Source organism: Eurypyga helias, unplaced genomic scaffold (genome assembly GCF_000690775.1).
Source record: "Eurypyga helias isolate BGI_N326 unplaced genomic scaffold, ASM69077v1 Scaffold48171, whole genome shotgun sequence".
NCBI classification, from domain to species: domain Eukaryota; kingdom Metazoa; phylum Chordata; class Aves; order Eurypygiformes; family Eurypygidae; genus Eurypyga; species Eurypyga helias.
The window spans coordinates 22-22,871 of NW_010232403.1; the positions used below are offsets into that span (position 1 = coordinate 22).

General features: G+C 44.4%; 1 protein-coding gene across 1 annotated transcript; it reads left to right on the forward strand.

The window, feature by feature from the left end:
• Positions 1 to 419: 419 nt before the first annotated feature.
• On the forward strand, positions 420 to 14,227 carry PLA2G4B (phospholipase A2, group IVB (cytosolic); the record flags this gene model as incomplete). Its single annotated transcript, XM_010161367.1, has 11 exons — positions 420 to 457; positions 1,380 to 1,515; positions 2,536 to 2,672; positions 2,938 to 3,160; positions 3,761 to 3,878; positions 4,566 to 4,703; positions 5,899 to 6,003; positions 6,586 to 6,771; positions 9,820 to 9,986; positions 10,525 to 10,711; positions 13,983 to 14,227. Coding segments are annotated over 11 exons (1,680 nt in total), but the record flags the coding sequence as incomplete, so codon positions are not given.
• Between the last annotated feature and the right edge of the window lie 8,623 nt (positions 14,228 to 22,850).

Genomic DNA, 22,850 nt, shown 5'->3' on the forward strand with positions numbered 1-22,850 from the left:
CCTCACCCCTCTGTTGGACACTTTTTAACCCCCAGTAGCTTTTTGGAAGGATGTGGTGACTCGTATTTCCTCTTCTATCACTGTCTTTATCTGCCTGCTTCATCCTCTAGAATAGGAGGGCGGCAGTGTGATACTGCTGCTGGGTTAGGATGGTTCATGGGGGTATGTTCACAGTGAGGAAAAAATCCCATTTCACAGCCTGTTCACTTAGCCACTTCAACTCCTCCTGCTTCTTTAGCTTCTCTGTAGAATATGTTTGGCCTTTAATTGTTCTCTTTCTCTTTCCTGCTACAGTTTAAAAAGAAAACATATGCAGGTTGATAGTGGTGGGGCATCCCAGGAGGCACTGAAAATCTGGATTTCAAAATTTCTCTTTTTCCCAGTCATTCACATTCTTGCTCTCATGTCTTTGTTTACAGAATGTGCCACTGCAGTTGTACCTCCAACTAAATGATTGGTAAGAGGACTGTTTTTTTTCTCTGAGGATTTATTGCTCTTTGACCTGTGAATTCTAGAACAGAGTATCCTTTATTTAGGTACAAAGAATGCCCAAGAGTAGGGGCGAAATATGGCAATAGTTAAGTCACCATTAGAGTCACCACAACAGATCAAAGTTAAATGTCCTTGGGGCAAGACAGTCATGCCAACATGGGAAGAAAAAAAAATTGTAAGAATTTCAAACAGTGAGGAACTTAGTCACCGAATGTCCTTTGCATCAAACAACCAAAGACTGGGATTGGAGCCTCCTGCTTCAAAAGGAACACAGAAGCTGGAAGAAGGCAGAGGGAAAAGGGGATTGTAAATAAGCAAAACATGCAGAGTCCATAGAATACCCAAACCACACAAGATTCTTAAGAAAACAGATTTGTGACTCTGATGTTGTCAGTAGAATGAAGCACTAGCTAGGGAAGATGAAATGTTACACTGTAAAATAATGAGACAGACAATAAATGAACCAAGATTATTTGAATATCTCTTTCATTGTACTGTTCCTGTACAAGTCTGTGGTACAAATCCCCATGAAAGACTTTGTTAAGGAGCAAGTCACCCTTAGCTCAGAAATTATGTGAGGCAGAAGTAGAAAGGATTCAGCTTACAAAACTACTGAAAGACACAAAGAGGCCTTTTTTCTTTTTTTTTTTTTTTAATATTTTTTATCCTTAGCTGGCAGTAAAACTTACATGGAAACATCAGAAAATGAAGAGAAAAATGTAGAATCAAAGCAGTTGATTTCTTTGAAACAGGAAGCTGCATTTCTGTCTTTCTGAACAAGTGAATCATGGCATTTTTATTATATTTAGTAGATTGCAGTTGCTGAAAATAGATCTATATTCACTTTAAACACTAATCCTGTGCCTCTGGATTTATTTATGTTTCAGCACAGAAAAACTAGATGTGCGCTTCGGTTATGATCTGTGCCGAGAAGAGCAAGAATTCTTGCAAAAAAGGAAGAGAGTGGTTGCCAGTGCCCTAAAAAGGGTTCTTCATCTGGAAAGAGATCTACATGGACACGAGGTCTGTGAGTTGGAGCCCAAGCATGGGGGGTGGGTCTATTGAATTAGGATTGGTGCAACTCCCCACAAAATTTCTAGTAGTTTTTGCCTGTTGATGACAAACACATCAATTTGTATGGCAGCAGAACAGAAGTTCTCAGTGTGGCATACCTCATACTCATCTAAAATTTCGGCTCAGCTATTCATGCCTCCATGAACAGAGACACGTTCATGCCTCCATTCTTTTCAATGGATCAAATTTCCAACAACATAATATACCACTCTTCAAAGCCAGAGTTTCCAGCAGTGTGATGCAGTGGGTCAGCAAGAAATGAGGCATTGGTACTTTGTGTTAGACACAGCCTAGCCAGACAGCCCAAACCAAGTACGAAAACAGGAGTATTTGAAATTCACCTCACGTAAATATTTATGAAATCATTGCAATGACTCTTAGTTAGTCTCAACTTTTTTTTTTTCCATTTTCAGAACACTTTTCACAAAAAGTCAAAATTATTTAGGGTGAAGAAAGAACATTTTATAACAAGCTCCAGCTGAAGTATGTTTCGTTGGCAAGATCCAGGGTGAATTTTTGTGTGAACATTTATTTTCATGCTGGAATTGTATTTGTTGGATGAATGCTGTCCAAAGAATCATTTTGTTTGCTTAATGTGTTTTTTCTGAACTCTGCTCAGGACTTCCTTGAATCCATTCTTAATTACATTTATTGCAACTTTTGTTATTTACAATAAAATTGTATCATTATCTGTTATTAATCATTGCAATTCCAATTATAAAGAACATGGGGAGGAAGGAAGGTTAAAATTACTGCATATTCAAATTCATACAAGCTTCAGGGTTAAGGGAACCGACTGACTATCTGGAGGTTAATTTAAAGAAGATAGTGGTAAATTCTGACTGAATGTTGATTTAATTTCATTGTCCTCCAATGAAATCTGCTGAGGAAATTATGAGAGTTGTAATTAGACTTTTCCAAGTAGGCAAGTGAGTAACTTTTTGAAGATAATACTTATGTTTTGAACAGGTCCCAGTAATAGCTGTTATGGCAACGGGCGGAGGCCTCAGAGCAATGTCAGCTATGTTTGGCCACCTCTTAGCTCTTCAGAAGCTAAATCTGTTGGACTGTGTTACCTATGTCACCGGGGCTTCTGGCTCGACATGGTGCGTATAGAAAATCAGATTTGTATTTGGAATACCTGTGACACTACATTTCCACACAGTGAGAGACATGCATCTCTTTCGGGGTCTTACGTTGTTAATAAGTGAGTGTAATTCCCTGGTAAAGCTCTTACTGTTGGCTCTCGATCATTAACTTCAATTTAGGCTCGCTTATTCTCTTCTTTGATGAAAGTGGCTAGGCAAATATAGTAATTTTTGAGAAACGATCCAAATAAATGGATGATTTTCTCACATTTCTATTCTTTAGGACCCTAGCAGACCTGTATGAGCATGCCGACTGGTCACAGAAGAGTCTGGAGGGGCCGCTTAAGGCAGTAAAAGAACAAGTGACAAAATGCAAGCTCAACCTTATGTCTATAGACCATCTGAAGTATTATCACAAGGAACTCGCTGAAAGGGCAAAAGCAGGACACGTGTCATCCTTTACAACTCTGTGGTCACTTGTTCAGGAAATGTTCTTACATGAACAGGTATGTACATGATCCTGCCACGCATTTGGGAAGCATCCACTCATTTTCTTGTGAGGTTTACTCTTTGAGGGCATGACGTAATGTGTGGAACAAATCCACAGTGACTCAGGCATCCCCGTGTGATTTGTAAGCATGACAGAGGATCTTGTAGCCAGGGTTTTCCAGGGTAGTTAATGGTTTGAAGGTGCCTCTGCACCAGGGTGCCCAACAACTAGCAACTTCAGTAGGTAAACTTTCAGAAAGAACTGAGCAATCCCCCCTGAAAAGTCAGGTTTTTTAAAGTCTGTTTCTAGTTGCACACTTGAGAGCTAGAGTAGTCTGTCCTCATGTGAACATTAACCTCAACCATAGCAAATATCTGTGGGATGCAGGCAGCCAAGGCACTTAGGTATTAATGAAGGGTTTACTAGGTATCAAAAAGACAACCATGAAAGAAAGTGCAGGAACATGAAGGAAGAGGTGTCTTACAAAGATGTGACTCACAGATTCCTCTGGGTTGTAAAACATCTGTTGTTTATCTTTACTCAGATAGATTGTGTCAGTGGTTTTGCCTTGTGCTCTTCCAGAGGTTTACTGTGATTTTTTTTAATCTCTGATTAGCCAAGAAAGTACAAACTCACAGACCAGCGCAAGGCATTGGAGCATGGACAAAACCCATTGCCTTTCTATGCAGTCCTCAATGTGAAAGAGGAAAAGTTCAGTACTTTCAAATTTAGGGGTAAGTATTTCTAGAGTTTCTTCTGTCTGAATAGGGACTAAAGAGAATTTGGAGGGAGGGTGCATATGCGTGGCAAATAAAAGGGGGATACATCTGTTGCTTGCTCTGACTCAGTGATCCTCTTTTATTAAAATACTTGTCTTTTTTGGGAACTGGTGGGTGTTAATTAGAATCTGGGCTAAAGTTCTAATTTGTGATTATTCTACTTCAATAGCTGAAGAGGACAGCTTGAGTCAGGAAGTGGCCATGTCCACACTGTGATACTGTCTGGTTTGGAGCTGATGTGTCTTCAGGCTTCTTTGTTATATTGTGTAGACTGACGGGTTTGGGGTAGTAGAGGTTTCATCCCAGTCATTCTTTGAAGGTTGGATCATACTTCTAGGTTGTACATTTGATGCTCTTGATTTAGAGACACAAGTGGAATTCCAGAATCTTTATATGGAAATATAAATCTAAGCTTTTGAAGCTAACATTAGGCTCTTTCTGAGGTGAAAAATGCAGTTCCTTTTCTGTGCAAATCATGTCTGTTTGTATGGAACTGAGAGTTTGCCATACAAAGCTACTGGTAGTAGAGAGCTGCTGAGAGAAGCAAGATCCCTGGAGCTTGTGGATAGCGTTATGCACAGAGAAAAGTTTTGTTTTCATATTTTTATTACAGTAAACGTGCCATGTGTCATTCTTTTGTAGAGTGGGCAGAGTTCTCTCCTTATGAGGTGGCCATACCAAAGTACGGAGCCTCCATTCGTTCAGAATATTTTGACAGTGAGTTCTTCATGGGAAGGCGGGTGAAGAAGCTGCCAGAATCTCGGATCTGCTATCTGGAAGGTGACCTACCAGTGCATTATAATTAATCACAACATGGCAGAAAGCATAGTACTAGCTAAGCCACTGATCTATGTACAAGACTTCTTGCCAACAGCTCTGCTCTAGGTCTTGATTCAATGGTCCTTTTACGCCTGTTGTATACTTCTGCTCTTTGTAAAGCTTCTTCCCTCCTGCCCTCCCTCTTAACATGGGCAGATTTGGGAAAGTTGCAGCATGGTTCCCCTTCCCATTTTCTGAACCAAACGAGAAGTTGGAGAAGGCCAATTGAGGAAATAATAATAAGCCTTTCTTCCCTGACCAGTCGTCAACTCTTCAACTTCATCAGCTGTATTTCTAGGCAACACATTTCTGGGGTAGAATTGTAAGGAGCTGAAAATAAGATATAACTCACCTAGAACAACCCACAAAGGTGAGAAACATCTGAGCTTTGCGGGTTGAGAATGGTGTCACAAATCTTCCTTGCCCATAAGGATGAAGGAAGCCCTTTTAACATCAACAACTGCTCTGACTGGCTATTCTGCCTCTAAAGGCAATGAAAAGAGGAAAGGCAGATTAGTCAGAGGAATCCATCTGCCCCAGGCAGATTTTAAATCCTTGTCAGAAATTTTAGCTTTTTTAAACCGAAACCAAGGGTCCAGTGGAGACAAAAATCACATTTCTTTCACGTTGAAATCTGCTAGAGATTGAATTTGTTCCTCATGTGAGTACCTCGCATGGGGCTTAATGACAAAGGATAGTTCTTTCTTTTCCAAAAGCAGACTCACATATGGAGCCAATTCTATTTTGATCCTGGGCCAGTTGAACTCCACAAAAACAAAATGTGTCTGAAAAGGAAAGATGGGTCTCAGATCAATTTAAAGAAAATAAAGTTAAATGCTTATGTGGCTTCACCATGCTTTCAAAGCCTTCTTTCTTTCACAAGTACACAGTAAACACTCTAAAACATCATTTGAAAAACGACACCTCTTATTTTGTTACTCTACTATACAGAGAAATGTCTGTGAGTAGTTATCTCTTGAGAAAGAGGGCTGAAGTGCTGACAATATTGGGTTTGAACTCTGTGAGAACTACTGCTTACGCTTTGTCATGACAGGGTCAGTTCACGTGGGCCAGTAATACGTAGCATGTGTATTCGTAATAGTCCGTGGTTAACATGTGGTGGTGCAGTATTTCTCCCATGTGGTTTGATTTGCAGGTCTTTGGACAAACATCTTTACCAGGAATTTGCTGGATGGGTTGTATTGGTCCTCAAATTCAAATGAATTCTGGGAACGGTGGGCCAAAGATATGGTAGATATAGGTAAGAGTTTCAAAATCAGTATTTGGTTTTGACCAGACAGTGCTTCCTATTCAGGAGAGGATTAAGAAGGATGATACACTATGGCTACTCTTTGTAAACAGTCTCTTGCATGTTCTCCCTAAATTGCTGCATGTTGTGTTGCCTCACTGTGTATCTTCCAGCATGATATCTTCACCTGTATCAGAATGAGCACTGTGTGATGTTTTATTTTTTAGTTTATTTTGGTTTATTTTTTAACACAGAGGCTCACTTCATGCTAGTTACAAATTCGTTTAGAATTTCCTCATGGTCTGTTACATGACTCCTTCCCTGACTGCAAATGAGAAGGGTGGCTTTGACTTGCAAAAGTACAAAGCCAGTGTGTCATTTGAAAGAGTAAAAGACAAAAGCTGTGCTTGCTTTAAAAGAACACAAATATCTCTTTGTTTAAATTGGTTTGGTCATGTGCATATGTTTTCAAGCAGACTGCAAGGAACGGGAGGGAGGGAACCCACAGGAAGACAGCAATGGCGACTAACCAGTAAAGGTGCCCGACAAAACAGACTGCTGATGTTTTTTCTCATAGTTCTTTCTCTATTTCAGAAAAACATTCCCCTGAGGATGATGTCACTGTCATCGAACCTCCGTCTTGTTTGTCAGGGAAGTTGTATGAAATGTTTCAGGACATTATGACCAAGCGTCCACTACTGGGAAAGTCTCATAACTTCCTGAGAGGCTTAGAATTTCATAAGGATTATATCCATCAGAAAAAATTTATTGACTGGAAAGGTAACTGCAACAAAGAGTTAGCTGCAGTGTGCAGGTAACATCTCAGATATTTTTTTTTTTTAGACTTTGGAGATCTCACATTTAGAGATGTTTTACCAGGGTTTGAAAATCTGCTGAAATGGAATTGTGTTCATGGTGTCTGTTTCTTTAGGGTAACAGGTTAAAAAGAACTAGTCCGTGGGCCACTCTCTCACCTCCTGAAGATATCTGTATTTTGTGTCAAAGCATGCTCTTCTGCGGGAATTTTGTCACTCTGCATCGGTACAGTAGCCAAAAGATTCAGAAAGAGTAGACTTTCAGGTCAAGAAACAAAAATAACACTGGAAGCATAAAATAGCAGCTTATTATGTGGATCAGGTGAAGGAAAGGACTGGCTGGAAGCAGGTGGCTGCCCAAATGTGTGGTATTTCTACTTGATGATTTATCCATCCAGGGACCTCTCTTTAACCCTTCAGAAACAGAAATACCGAGATCCAACAACAGAAAGTTAAAGCCACATGGGTTTATACTGCATATATTAAACAAACAGAATGCGTAGACTTGATGTATAAATTGAACAGCAATTTTCTATGTCCTGTGCTCTGCAGGCAGGCAAAGTAAACAGTCACAATACTTTTACCTCAAAATCTCTGAAACCGTCTGTGAAATGATAGCAAGGTGATGCAGCTGAGGGATTGTGCCTCACAAACCTTCCCGTAGACCCAGCGTCCTCATTTATTCCATGAGCAGGTAGAAGTATGGGAAAATCCCACATTATTAAGTTTAATCTGACTTCAGCAAGAAAACACATGTTCTTTGCCTTCTCTGAATCCTCTTTGGCAACTTTCGTATTCTTTTCCCTGTTTCATGCAAGTTACAACACTTTTTGTCCCTGGCTATCATTGCTGCATGGTTTGCTGACAATGGCAGGAGGTGGTGGAGCTTTTTTGTGGATTAAAGCTGAAACCACAGTGTGCTAAGTGCTTTCAAAATGTTCATTAAGCAAAATGTCCCTATCCTAAAAGAGTCTGCTCTAGGAAAACATGTGAGAGAAGGAGAAAACAAGTAGCATAAGAAGGGTGGGTGAGAGAAAGTGAAGCAAGTAGCTTAAAAAGGTGGATGAAAGATAAAATTGTCAGTCGGTAAATGTTAAAAACAATATTTTCCTTACATTTGCTGACTAGCATTTTTGTAAAGGCAAATGGGTAGAAGCAGCTTTCAAAAACGATTTGGAGGAAGAGATCATAAGAACACTAAAAATGACCTTGGTGTACATATTCTACGAATAAAGTAAAATAAATGGAAAGCTTGAAAGTCTGGAGTGGTAATAGGGAAAGTCTGGAATGGGAAAAATTAGCAGATTTTGTATCCTCTTTTGGCTGCCTGCAGGAGACTAAGCTAAGCCCAGGTATGGATCCATCTCTAGGTGCAAGAGGAGATGCCAGCTCTGAGCAGAAATGTTAGTCTGGTGGTAGGTGAAGTCTCCAGAACGTAGCTGTGTATTAAAGGCTTCCCTGCAGCTTAGAAACAGGCTATCTGACACATTAAAACTTTAAATGCCATGTGAAAATCCAATTTTCATGGTGAGAAATTTGAGAACTCATAGCCTGGAATGAGCATAATGCATTTACAGTAGGGTTCATGCTTTCAAGGGAATTCCTATACAGGGCTTCTATAAAGACCCTTTTTGTCTGTGAGATGGCTGTGAGACACTCCCAAGGAAATGCCTACTTCTAATTCACATATCCAGCCATGAATAAATGCTGCACAGTTCCATCTCTGGGATAAGAAAATGGGGGTAATGGAATTTCAACTAAAAATACTCACCAGGCTAAATAAAACTAAAAGTACGCTCTGTTTCTTCTGTGAGGGGCTGCAAGCAAATGTCTCTCATTGCAGCAGAATCTGTGAATTCCCAGCAGCCATGAATGCTAAAATAAGCAAATAATTTTGTAAAGACCTAACAGTGAGGGAATGGAAAAGGTATGAGTTATTACTTCAAGATGCCGTCTAACATTCCAGGCTACGGCACAAGCTGGAGTTACTCTGTGCGGTTTAAAGCAACGCTACAGAGTGGGGCCACGGGGGCAGAGAGACCGAAAGGAGTGAAATGCTGGAACTTACCTGCAGTATCAACAGTGTCTTAAAATGCATAAGCACAAATGATTTAAAGCTCAAGGGTTCTTCTCTGGGCCTTGCTGCCTCGTTTTGTGAACTTGAGGAGCGCTCTTAAACCACTGTTTTGATATTTAAAACCATGGCACAATGTTTCTTACTCCATGGGACTAGAAATGGTACCAGGGGAACAATAGTGGACTTGCTGTCTATGGGGCAGGCTGGTTGCTAGCAGAGAAATAAGAGTCTTCCTATCTGAAACTGGCTTTAGATCTCAACTTGCCAGTTGGTGTAATCCCTTTTTGGCTCCTTTTGGCGTTAATGTGAGGATAAGTTAAAATATTCAAGCAATATTTTAAGGTATTGGTAGGGGATGCTGTCTGCATGATTTGAATTTTTTTTTTTTTCTGCAGCATGGTTAAGATAATTTATAGGCGAAATCACTGAAAGCAGGTTGAAGTCAGATTTTTTACCCTGTGAGAGGAGTCTAATCCTGAGAACGTTAAAGCCAAAAAAAGAGCGATGCAGAAGTGCAGTGATGTACTGCATTTGTTAGTTTTGTTGCTACACTGTGAAATTGTTTTTGTTGTTTGCATTTTTCCCAGTTCTTAGGGGAAAAAAAAAATCGGCTAAAATCTGTATTCTGTGAAAAACCACTCCCCAGAGCAGCTGTGAGGCCAGTGGAGCCTGTGCCTTCCCTGTCCTCTGCCTGGCTGTCTCACGGCCTGCCTGCGTGCGCGTGCCGGGGGAGTGTGCTAACAGGCCAGATGGGCTCAGACGCGCAGTTCGGAGGGCGTGCTCCTCAGGCCACGTCCGTGGGCTCGCGTTGTGGAGGGAGGTGAGCTTGGTCTTGAGGGCACCCGAGGGGCTGCCCTTCACGTGTAGCACAGACAGAATTACTGAGTCCTCCTTTCCTACCAATGCACCACTGATTGTATTCAAAATGTTTTTCAGACACCGTGCTGGACTGTTTCCCTAACAATCTGACACCGCTGCAGAAATATCTTTGCCTGATAGATGTTGGCTATTTCATCAACACCAGTGGTGCAGCACTTTTCAAGCCAGAGAGGAATGTAGATGTCATTATCTCACTCGATTATGGTCTGGGGAATGTGTTCAAGGTGAGAAGATTAACATGCTGTGCTCCTTGCAGCCCTGGTAAAACTCTTCTTGTGTTATTAAAACCTTTAAGTAAGTGGCTGTCTAAGTCTTTGTTATATATTTAAGAGCAAACCAGCCACCAAATCTTGGAGGAGGAAAGAATCTTCCTTCAAGACCAGAACTATAGAAACTGCTAGGCCCTTTATTATGTAGTGGATTGCAGCATATACTTTCTAGAATCCTCAGGGAATTGCAGTAACAATTGGTTGCTGGAGACATGACCTTGATCTCTCCTGGTCTATCCTCATGACAAATTCTAAGTGTGGCTTTTGGTCATTCTCTTTCGCTGTAAAAAAAGAACATTTCAAGGGGATAAGAAGCATCTTCTGACTTGTGGTGAGTGGTGGCAGAAAGTAGGGTTATACTGTGGGACTACACATCGTTTGCAGAGTGATTCTAGGGACTGAATTAAGGTGCCATAGTATTTCTGTGATGCCTCAGTAAACCTGATTCTTGTCTTAGTGTTAGCTTTAAGGCAATGACATTCTGTGTCCACAGCAATTAGAAATGACATACAAATATTGCAAGATACAAAAAATCCCTTTCCCCAAAGTGGAGCTCAGTAAAGAAGAAGAGAAGAACCCGAAGGAATGTTACGTGTTTTCAGATGCAGAGGACCCCAGAGCACCCATAGTAATCCATTTTCCCCTGGTGAATGACACCTTTAAGGAATTCAAGGAACCTGGTAAGTTTGGTCAACAAGACTATACTTTCTGGTTGAGTTTGGGCCATTTGTCTTTCCACAGCATGGATCTTATTTGTCTTTTGTAGCAATAATTTTAAGTGAGGGCACAGCTTTTGCGGGAGTGAGACCATCCTGGTCTCGTACCCATCATGGTCATGCAGGCCAAGTTTTAGGGTACTGCATCCAGATCAAAGTATGTGAGTTTCCACCATGGCAGAGGAGAAGGAGATGTCAGCTCTTTTCCTGTTAACATAGTCAGGTTAACCTCACCAAAACCAGGACTGTGTTCCCCATATACAGAGTGAAACTGGATCTCATCCAGTAAATCATGGTGTGACTGAGATAGCCGCGGCAGGTCCATCTCTGTTGATTAGCCTCCATCCCGCTTCCTGCTCAAGAGGCAGGTTAGCAAACCTCAGCAGGCTCAGTGATGTTGAGTCAGACATGGGGACGAAACAAGGCTTTAAGCCACAACTCACACGGCAAGGCATACTGGAGAAGGCAGCACTTGCACTGGTACGATGTTGGGGAAACACAGGACCAGAATTCTTCCTCAGTCTCGAAGGGACGGAGAACTGCTTCTTCCCTCACCTTCCCCCTGTCAGTTTAAGACCTAGCAGTAAGCAAGAAGGCTGGGCACTGGTTGCTTCTCCGAAATTCTCCTGGCTTTGTGCCAGCCACCACCTAGATGGAGAGAATTAGCAAGTCTCTCCAGCTGTAATAAGGATTATGTTTGTGGCCTGAGAATCAGAGCAGAAGGAATGGGCACGTCTGCTAACAGCTGGGTCAAGTAATTCTGTTGTGAACCTGTTCAGAAAACATAAATAGTAGGAGGTGGAGGGGATTTGATGTCTAGTTGGCATAAGGAGCATAGAAGTTACTGATCGTCCTACCCTCATTATGTGGTGTTGGTATAAGCACTGTGGGAGGAGGAGGTTACTCCCTTTACTGAAAGACAGTGAATAGAAAAAGCTGCCAGAAAAGCTCTGCTAGGGAGGGGAAAAGCAGGGAAAGATCACAGAGAAGGGCCTTGTCCTGCGCTTGTTAAAGAGCTTTGCACAGGCGTTTGGCAGCCCCGTGCAGATGATTAACAGACAGCAAGACCCTGAGTTTCCCAGATAACATTGCTCACATACTTTCTCCCTTTCCCCAGGGAATTCAACAACAGACATGGCTTTGCTACGGGGACAGTTGCAGTTGGGTGGGTTCTGTGTGGAGGCCCAGCAGGCCTGGGGCAGTGGGGTGTTGTCTTTGCAGGCACAAGCAGCAAAGGCCGTGTTAGAACAAGAGAGCCTCAGTACAGACTAGGTTTTCCGAACAGCTTATGGGATGCCCTGCAAAAATCACATGGGCGGTATCTTCTTGGTGCCTCTGCTCCCTGACAGGCAGAGACTTTCCTCTGTGCTGGAGCTGGAGACCTTAACCTGAGGCTTTCTTGTGTGCTGGAGCTCCTACAGCCACGATCCCTAAAATACCTCACACACCACCTTATGAGTGATCAGGCCGTGGGGAACGTCTGCTCTCCCTCGCTACTGCTCAACGTGGCAGACAGAGCATCCCCTCTCCTTCCAGCTTTATCCAAAATTATATTGTGGTACTGGGACCAGAGCGAAACGGATGTCTCTGAGGGACCTTTTGAGGAAGGTTACGAACAGCAGCAAAACAGGTTAAAATAAAGTTCCTTTTCTGCTCTGTTGTTCACCAACACTCAGATAATGTGTGCACTAAGAGATACGGGAATAAAATCACAATTAAACACTAGATGAGCAGGGGAGATACCCAGTAGAGGGAACTAGGCTTGTTAGGTAAAGGCTGGAGATGGTCCAAATGGCAGTGTGCAGTGAGATCCAGCCACTGAGCAGTGCCCAGGAGGTGGGACAGGTGAGTGGTTTAGAGTCTCTCTGAATGAAAAATGGATGAGATTATGCAGAGCAAAGCAGCTGCTGTAGCTTATCAGTGCTACGGGCCCAAATTCGTGAGCTGTGACGCTCACCTGCCTGTCTCTGAGCGGCCGGTGATTCATCGATGGAGCTGACAGCCAGCAACTGATGTGGGTGGCTGGGGGAGGAGAGACCTTGGCAACCTGCCTGCAAGGATTTCAAGTTTAACAGTGAAGCTTTTCATTTCTAGATGGCTGAGAGACATCTTGTGGAATGCGAGTACTTATTTTTCTTGCTTTTAACTATTTAAATTCTAGAAAAGAGAATCAGATTGTGAAGTGGCAATTTACAATAGAACTATAGGCTCTGTCCCTGTGTGCTTGAGGCAGATGCAGCTGTGTCTGGATGTGGATAGCACAGATAATATGGCTCTCGGAATGTTGCAAAGGTCAAGGAAGCAAAACCTGGGCATTTTTAACACAGCCACTTCTACTGACAGCCTGTGCCCAGCACCCTGAGATCACACTGCCCAGAAACCAGTAGGTTAGACTAAAACCTGCTATGTCTCAGGCAAAATTCATGTGTCATTTCCATGCGGTCCTGGTAGACATCATAAGGAGTAAGTTAGCAGTCTGTTTGTAGCCCTGCTGACAGTCATCTCACCACACACCTGTCGTTTGCACCTATTTGGTTCAGACTGGAAGGAGATAGGTAGAAAACAGAGAAAAAAAGGTAACTCTCAACATTTTGTAGGAGCATAAGTATGAGGCTGTTGAAGGTAACTAAGGTGTCCTTTTCAGCAAACGATTGACCTAACAGGGAAGATGGCTGTTGGCAGTTACAAGAGGCTGAGTTAACCCGTGGCTGATGTAGGGTGCTCTGGTCCCTCCGCACCTTTGCACTCTGCAGCAGGCAATCCTGCCTGGTCAGCATTACAAGGCCTCTTGTGTGTACTTGCAGAGGTTTTTCCACCCCCTCTAGCTGGCAGATACACTGTCATCACTGCTAATCCAGGTCTGATCATGGATTTTGAAAGGTATTCCAGGTGTGTGGCTTGTCTGAGTGTCAGACTCCTAAGGTTTGGGAAAGGATGTTGACCCAGGGACATGCTGCCCAGCAATGACTGTATGCAGGGGCAGGATGAGGAGGAAAGTAATGATTCCTGCCAGCCCTGCTGAGGGATTTCCAAGTCTGAGTTTTAGCAGGTGGGGGAATAAGGAGCAGCTGGGAAAGCTGATCAGGAATTGCTCTTTCAACTTATGGGGGGGTGAAGTCTTTCCTGGAGGCTGTGTTTTACAGAGGGTTCTGCCAAGTAGATCACTCCCGTCCAACACCACATGTTCCGTGCTCCAGATTCAGCTCATGGGGATGGCTTTTGTCTTTCTCTGCAGGTGTAAAGCGTGGTCTCTCAGAGATGGAAGAAGGCAAAGTGAATCTGGAGAACAGCTGCTCACCCTATTACCTCATTAGGCTAATCTACTCCTCTGAAAATTTTGACAAACTTGTGAACCTCAGCAAATACAACATCCTCAATAACAAAGACCTGCTCCTCCAGGCAATCCGGAGTGCCGTAGAAAGGAGGAGAACTGGCAGGATGGGGAATCTCCCTGGCCACTCTGGAGCTGGATACCCCTAGGCTGGGTTTTTGCACTGTTCCCCACTGAAGGCTACAACAGTCACATTACAGCACATCACAGCCACATCACAGCATGCCACAGTCACATTACAACACATCACAGTGTTCATTATTTGCAGGAAACTGAGGAAAACCGTACATTTCTCATCTTGCCGTGTTCAAATTCCTAGCTTTCAAAAGGGTTTATTTAATCTCCTTCCCCCAGATTTTTGGACCATGGGAGCCTCACACTGTGGTCTTACTTGTTAAGAAATTAGGATCCTGGTTAGCAGAGAACTTCCAGGATCTCCCCGATGTTATAGAATATGGTGGTGGTGATAGTGATAGTTCTTCATATGCGCCTGTCCCCTCAATCCTGAGCCCATTGTTGGTGTCTTTTCAATGCTTCATTACAAACCAAGTCCTGGCCATTTGCCTTCAGTAATGTCCAGATTTTCAGACAGGCTGAGCAACTAGAATTTGCACTGAATTGGTGGGCTCAGCTTTGAAGTCAGGCCAAAGAGTCATATATATCTGTGAACAACGGCCGAAGTGCAACGTGGACAACTGCATTCTGTCTGGCCGATTCCCCTTGCTGACTTAGAAATTATTCCTTTTTTCCATTCCCCTGCAAGAGTTTGGCACAGAAATGCTGCTCCAGACTGCCATGAGGGGGGCAGTTACATTTCAAGGAGGGAGAACATTAGCTGCAGAGAGCGAGTACGGTTCTTTGGAGCATTGGCTGGAGGAAAAGTTCTGCATAAGGCACGAGTGATTACATTGATTTATACGGGTAGTGCCTTTATGCATTAAATTGTCAAGAGCCTGAAACAAGCTTTTTATACTGGAGACCTGAGGGGAATAATTACCATAAACTCAAGTATATTTAATTTAATAATCATGACCAAGTCATAAGCTGGCACCCCTTATGTATGTAAACTGAATGTGGGATAACGTAACTCACTAGCGGAGTGCGTAGACATTGCAGTTTCACACCCAGAAGATTTTTTCCCCTTTATAGTCTTCTATCCCTAGCATCATAGGCAAGGTATTTTTAATAGGTGCTACACTAAATAAGAGCACAAATAAAAAAAAAAAAGGAAAATCTTTATCACACCTCTTTGCTAGAGGAAAATATTCGGAAAAATGACACCTGGTTTTCATTTGCCTTGGAGTGCGGTGAAAGTCATTGCCATGAACTAGGAGCTTGGAACATCTTTACAGCTCTCTGCTAGATTAAAAAGATGGTAGGGAAGGATGGTGAGCAATACAAAACAAGAGCTCCACAGAAGTCAGAAAGTTTCCAGACTTCATAGCCCCAGAGCATTTGGACCTGCTTCTGGCTTATTTAATCCAACCACAGCATATTCATCGTGACCCTCAAGGAAAATCTCGCACATTTCTTCAGTGTTGGAATTTTACTTGATTATCTATATTATTTTTACTTGAAATCCAAAATAAGAGAGAGAAACAGGGGCCTTGGTATACCTTCTCGGTATACGCAGACAGTATTCAAGCTCAGAGGGAGAGCATTTACAAAAGGTTTCATTGCCAGAACCCTGCATCTACTAAATGCTTCTGCTCCTGCAAGGGGTGAGCTTCAGCAATATTCCTTGTACAGTGCTCATTCACCGAGCTAAGGAATTCCATGCAAAACCCGAGGGGTCTTAACAGCTGGGATGCAACTGTACAACTGGATTCAGACCACGAGGAAATGAGAACTGATTGGACACTGGCTGTGAGGAAAAAATAAAAAGCCATTTTTGAGTTGAGAAGTGAGATGGTGGCAGGGATCTACCTCAGAGGAGCAGCAGGATCTGTTACCTTCACGCAGGAGAGCAGCACGTCCTGACACGGTGCACCGTGGTGCAGGTGTACTCACGTACAAGCACACGCAGCTCTGTGCACCACACGCACGGGGTGTGCATGGTTTTACACGCTCCTCTGGCTGGTCCTGTAAAGCAACCCCTTGCTGTCAGCTGCTTGCACAGGACAAAACCCGATTCCAGCGTGACTGTGGAGAGGCTGGTGCACCCTGATTCACCGGGGCTCCGGCGCTTGGCCCCACAGCCGGGTGGTCCTTGATCCCCTGCTCACCTCGGCCGGGCAGCGGGTGTGGAAGTGATTAACGAGGGAGTGACACCATCATGCTGCCTCGTCCCTGTGCCCTCGCTGCGTTGGTGCGCGTGGGCTGTCAGATTATTGCTCTAATCTTTACAGAGGAGCTGCAAAGGGCTGGGCTGGAGGAGAGGCCTGCCGTCGGAGCAGCTTATGGCAAGTCCCAAGAGTAGCAGGCAACAACAGATTTTTTGCTGCGGTGGTTAGACTCCGTTCAGTGAGGGACGCTGGTGTTCTCCACAACAGACTGGGGTTTCTTTTGGCACTAAACCAGCATCTAATTGAAGCCAGAAGGCTTGGCCCTCAGGAACAGAGATTCAGGGCAGCCCCTGCCGAGGCACAGCAGATTCGTCAGGAACAAGACCACCGATGATGCTGTGTCATTGCCTTTATCATCAATAACACTGTTTTACCTCATTTACCTGATTTTTATGCTCTGCTGCTGCAAGAAGCTATCCCTGTTGTTCATGGGCTACAGTGAGTGATCCGTAACCCTTGTGAACCTGGCAGCACGTGCTAGCAGCGAGGCAGCTCAGCCACGCTGAGAAAATCAGCTCTCTCGCTCTAAAATGCTCCATGCACCAGTAACTGGGTCACGTTTGGTGCATTCGCAGCGCCACTAACTCAAACAGAAATGCCCACTAAAACGTGAACGAGCCAAAAGGTGCACGAGGTTTTCAGGTAGCCCACTGTCAGTGGAGAAGAACTTTTCTGAGGGACTGTTAAACCCTGTTGTTGCGTGAGGGAGGTAGCTGCAGGTAGGAAAGGTGCTGTGACTCTCCCTTTGCCAGGGGAGCTGTCACGCAAGTTTGTTTCAACACTTAAATAGGATGAGGTACTGCTGGTTAATCATGCAGCCAAGAGGGACAGGCAAGCATGTGCCCCTTGGTGGTACCCCTGTAGCCTTAAACAATAACATATTTAAATATATTTTTGCATTTCAGAGTTTGAAATTATGTGAGGGCTGTATCATTGCCCATCCAAGTGTTGTGGTTTTATTTTCTTTGTTGTTTTGATTGTTTCTTTGGTTTTGTAGCATGACATTGAGGGCGTATGTTGCCGGCCGGATGGTATGGTAGGAGGATGTGGAGAGCAAAGGCTGCTGGAGGTCTCTGGGGGTTGCAGGGATGCACCCCTGGCACAGTCATCCATGTTGGGAAGCAGTGGCTGGCACATGCTGTCCCCCAAGGCACACCTGGGCTCTGTTTCAGAGCATGCTAATTTGTGTAGCCCAAAACCCCCCCAATCACAGAGCGTGGTTGCGGTGATGTACGGCTGGTCAGTGGTCTGCGCTCAGGTCTGCTCCTTGTTCCTTGTTTCCTTTTGGGCTGTACACAGAGTCTGAGGGAATGGACCACTGAAATACCCTGTGTTGGTTCCCCAAAGGTGGTGTGTTTGTTCCTTGTCCCCAGTCTTGCACCACACGCTGTCGAATGGCTGTTTGAGCGCGTGAAAGCCACAGCAGGCACTGCGAGGGGAAAGCTGTCTCTGCGTCGCACCATGAAAAGGCACGTGTGACAGGCATGTGGCATGCTTGTAAACTGGGCCTTGCTGTGCCGGCGTTCTGCCTACGCAACCACCGAGGATGAACGCATGTGCGTGAAAGCCTCATCCGAAATGCACCCCAGATCACAGCTGTTGGATGAACATTTTGCTGGAAAACCCCCAGAAATACAGAGCTTGCTATCTGCTGCCAAACACAAAGGGAACAAAAGTTTGTTCTTATAACTGTTAGCTACTCTTTATAGGAATTGCTTGCTCGTGTCTTTTAACCGTTTAATAATATATTAATTAAAAATAAAATATTGCAAAGGAGCACCAGACCCCTGAAAGTCTTTCTGCGCTTGAACACGAGACTGCGTTTGTCCCAGCTGTATTAGCACCACTGATGCTAGGTGCCTGCAGGGCGCTCTGTAGGGCATTTACTGGTTTTGCGAGTGGGTGGAAAAAAATTGGAAGATGTTCTGGTTCACAAAGCATTGAGAGCCTGGAAAAAAAGTGCAACAAACAACAAAATCTACCTCCTGCGGTAAAACCTTCTTCAGTGGAGTGGCACAAGGCAGGTAGGAAGGCAGCTACACCAAGCCGCAGTCGAGGCACAGCTTTATTTTGCCTCTTGGTGATATGATTTAAATGTGTGCAGAAGTCTGTCTTCACTGAACTTTACAGTTATCAATTAAGTGGTGAGTTTAAAACACCTAATTAAAAAAAAAAAAGTTTTTTTGTTTGTAAAAGCAGTTTGAAAGTATCAACAAGAAAGGAAAATGCACCAGTTTCCCAATACTTCCCTTTGCTCTCTGTTTTGTGACAGGCAGCGGCTCCAGGAGAGGTACAGCAGATGGGAGAGCTGGACTAGCCAAAAAAACTGTAGTGATTAGATCACCTGGTGAGGTGCGAGTCACTGATGCAAATCAGTCTGAACACCAGTGTAAAGTCCAGATGTTGCATGCACCCATAAAATACTTACATAAGCCTGGGTTTATGCACTCTCCTACCCTCCCACTAGAAAATTAGTCAAGAGGGGGAAATGACTGCAAGCAAAGGTCAAGAACCATGCTTCTGTGTGGCTAAAAAAGGACTGAGGCTTAAATCCTTGTCAGAGGTGTTGCGAACTCAAAGCCTTAGCTTCCGCTTCTCAGGGAAGAGCCCCCAGCCACTACACTGTCCTGGCTGAAGAGAATGCCGTTTCTCTCAGCTTCGTGCTACGTAACTTTGGCTCAGAAACAGACATAAGTAGGAATAAAAGAAGATATTCTTTGTCATGACTGCACTGTACCTTAACGAGTGGAACCTCAAATCCAATGGTTGCACCAGCAGATAGGTGTTTAAGCAAAAAAAAGGGATAACAGGCCCCAGCGCAGGTGAGCAGGCTCATTGACATGGCGTTTCGGGGGGCACCAGGGGTCTCTTTCTTTCCCTTTTGGATCTGTGCTCCTTCATCCTGGCTGGTGAATAAAGCAAAGTGAGAATCAAAGAGCTGAAACTTGCCCTCTACAAGCCCATTGCAGGGGGTGGGCCTCCAGGCGTGCGACTGTTTGGTCTCAGGACAAAAATGCATGTCCAGCTGTAACTGCATGCCTGTCACTTTCCTGTATTATTATACCTCATAGCCATAAGGATGTAAAATACATGAAGGTGAGAATTCCATCTGAATCCTCCTGCATATCCAGGCTGAGGCACAGTAAAAGAAGAAAATAGTACGTCCCCAGCAGCCCTGTGCCAGATGCTGTTCTTCTTGGACTTCTCCCTGGCAGTCGCACCTCTGCTCATGGGGAGGAGCTACATTTCCAAAACCACACTAATTGCTAAGTTTTCTCTTCTTGAAGAGAAAGGAAGAATTTGCTGTTCACAGCTGCTAACGATTTCTAGCTATAGCACGCTGCTAACACACCGTTCGGATGGGACCTCTTAAGAGAAAAATGAACTTAAGCAGCCCTGGTGTATAGACAAATCGGTTTTGAGGTGACAAAAGGGGTGGGGAAAGGGAAGAATAACATTAATTTCAGATCAAAATCTCCATTTCTCAAAACAACCAAACCTGTCTAACCTACAAACCTGCTACTTGGTCCCTATCAGCATTTTTAACTGGCGTGGGTGGTGTGCTGGGCGGTGACTAAGCTGGTGACCTGTCCTGGGACCGACCCGTGCCGGCTGGAGCCCTCCGGCGACAGGCATGGGCTGGGCTGGGGCAGGAATGAGGGCGCCGGGGTGGTCAGTGGCGCTCGCTGCTGCGCTCACACATCTTCCCTTGGGGAGTCGGAAGGCTTAAGGCATTTAAAGACCTTCTTCCCTCCCGGAAATGACATGCAGCTTCTTACTGTGGTCCTGCTGAGGAAGAGTATCATCCTACGTGAGCAAGGTCTCTAACGCCAATAGATTCCGTTCAGGCAGCAAGATACCTTGGGAGAGGATTTTAGCGTTCTGCTTCAGGCACCAACAACCAATTAACTGATAGGAGTACTCCAGGTAGCATGAAACTGTAACCGTGTAATGATAAACTGCCGGCCAGTGCGTGTTGCAGTGCGACAGAACCTTAGAAGAGCCATGGGCACACGTACGCAGCAGTTCTAATAACGGTAATGACACTGTTAACAGAAAATATAACCCATGTTCATGGGTTATAAACCAGTTCCTGATGGTAAAAGAGTTATTTGCAGGAGGAAGGAGGAGAGGATTAAGTATCCAAGCACAGAGCACAAGCAGGTTAAGACTGGAAAGCCAAACTGATCTCAGTGCTGGAGATAAAAGTACGTGCCATAGGCTCAGTGTGTTCCTAGCCGATTCCTGGCAGCCAGCGCCATCGGAAGATACATCGTCAAAATGAGTCTGGTAATTTTTTCTTTGAGCACGCCATCCCCTCCTTGCCGACACGGCTCAAGGGAGGTCCTGCTGCTGCACAGCACGGCCTGTGTCACGTCTCAGCCTCTTCGGGGTTTCTGCTGGGAAGGCTTCTCTGGGATAATGTTGAAATGTCTCTCATTCATCCCAGCCCAAGAGCCGCACTTTCAGCAGTTACTGCCGGCATTACGGGAGCCTCATTGCACAACGGCAGCCTGTGCCTTGCGGGAAGCAACGGCTTGAGCCGCCGAAGCTGCTCTGCGCAGTGCCAGGGCTTCAGCGTGCAGGTAAGGACGTGGGACTTGAAATGCAGGTGTGTGGGGATGAGGAAACGAGCTGTGTGGAGGTGGATGGAGCCCTCGTTTTGGCTCACGCGGCACACGAGGCTTCTGCTTTGGGGAGACAGGCTGGGCAAAAGCACGAGGCCGGGGCAATCCAGCGGGTGAGACCAGCGGGCCACGCAATCTCTGATATTAGGGAAATCACTGAGGGACCTACGCTACGATATAAAACGTTGTAAGGCATTGCCCCTGCTACTAGTGAGCCCCAGCTTACCCGTGGGTGTGGATGCCTGGAAACCCAAACCCTGCTTATTCTTCAATTAACATTTGCAATAATGCAATAAATGCTTACCTAGAGTAATGACAGGTTTCCATCTCACAAACTACTTTTTTCAAGCCCTCCTCCTCCCATCCCTCTGGCAAATGGCAAAAGAGATGTTTACCTCTTTATTTGCCCAGTACAGGGGTAAACACAACCCCTCTGAAACAACTGCAGAAGCTACCTTTGAAAATGGGCTATTTATAGCTTAGCAAAATTAATTTTGCAAGCGTGACTTTTTCTCGGTAGAGTCATGCTTTCTGACCACCAAAATGACAGCCCACCCGGAGCTGACGGTCATTTCCATTATTTTATTTTATTGCTGAAAATGATTTATAGTGGAGTAGCGTGAAGTGCACCGATACGTTGGCAGGTCCAGAAAGGCAAGCTTACACTCACTGATTTAATCCGACAGCATTTTGCATTTCTAATGAGCATGTCACTTTTGAAAGGTTGAATGTCTTTCCTGTAAGAATCTGGCAAGCCCTGAAAAGTTCATTTTATTAGGAAATAACTGCTCTCTTATTTGCTTTCTTCCCAGGAGCGACGCTCATGTGGCTGCCAAGGGATTGTGTTTTTGGTTGTTTTTTTTTTTTCCGGATCATAGGGCGAGGTTACTGCTTACGTTCAACAGCTGTGACTTTGCGGAGTGCCACTCAGAGCTCTACCAAAAAGTCTGTTACGCTGAAGCTGCCCTAAGTGCAGAGCCGATTCCGTGGGTCCTTTACGTCAGCACCTCAAGGCAAAAATAGAGCACGAAAACATTGTTAAGATGAGACAAAGCATTAAGTGCAATTATCTTTCATCTGTGGAGACTGGGGATCAGGCTGCAGTTATCCTGATCTCATCTTAAGACCACAGTAATGCAATTTGGTGTGACTGACGATGGCTGGGAGCGAGGTACAGACCTGACAGCAGCTAATTCCTCTCATTTGTCAAAATCAAGCTCTAACAGTTTGAAGACTGAAGCTTTTCGCAGTCTTCAAATACTTCTTTCGCAGTACATATATATATATATACATGTATACATACTTTTGACTTGCTATCTAGTTTCCAACACAACAAGGTGTTGTGAAAGGAAAGAGACTATTTCATCCAGAAAAATCTCTGCAGGCCATATTCTTAATTCACAGTAAAAAACCCTTTTAAAATCCTTTTCAAATTTCATTTGTTTCTCCACCATTCTATTAGGGTCTATAACTTCTTTAACGGAGGTCAGTGACCTAGTGTGGGGCCTCATTGCGACACTGGTCCTCAGTCTTCGCCACCGAAAAGGAAGTAGTAATACAGCATCGCTGTTGGGGTGGGGAGTTTGGAACATGAGTGTCTCCTCACACAAGCATACGCGTGTGCAGGCACGTGTGTGGGTGTGCATGTGGGTTTCCATCAAGAAGGTTCTGTCTAGTCCCCTGTAGGAAAAGGTTCAGTTCAATGTACTTATCCACTTAATCCAGCAATTTCATAGCATTATTGCCTAAGTTCTCATTATAACTTGTTCCAGTTCCCTGCTCTGTCTCCCATTAGGGAGACAAATGGAGGAGAAAAACTAGAGATGGGCAATATGGAAAAGGCTGAAGCATTTAATATA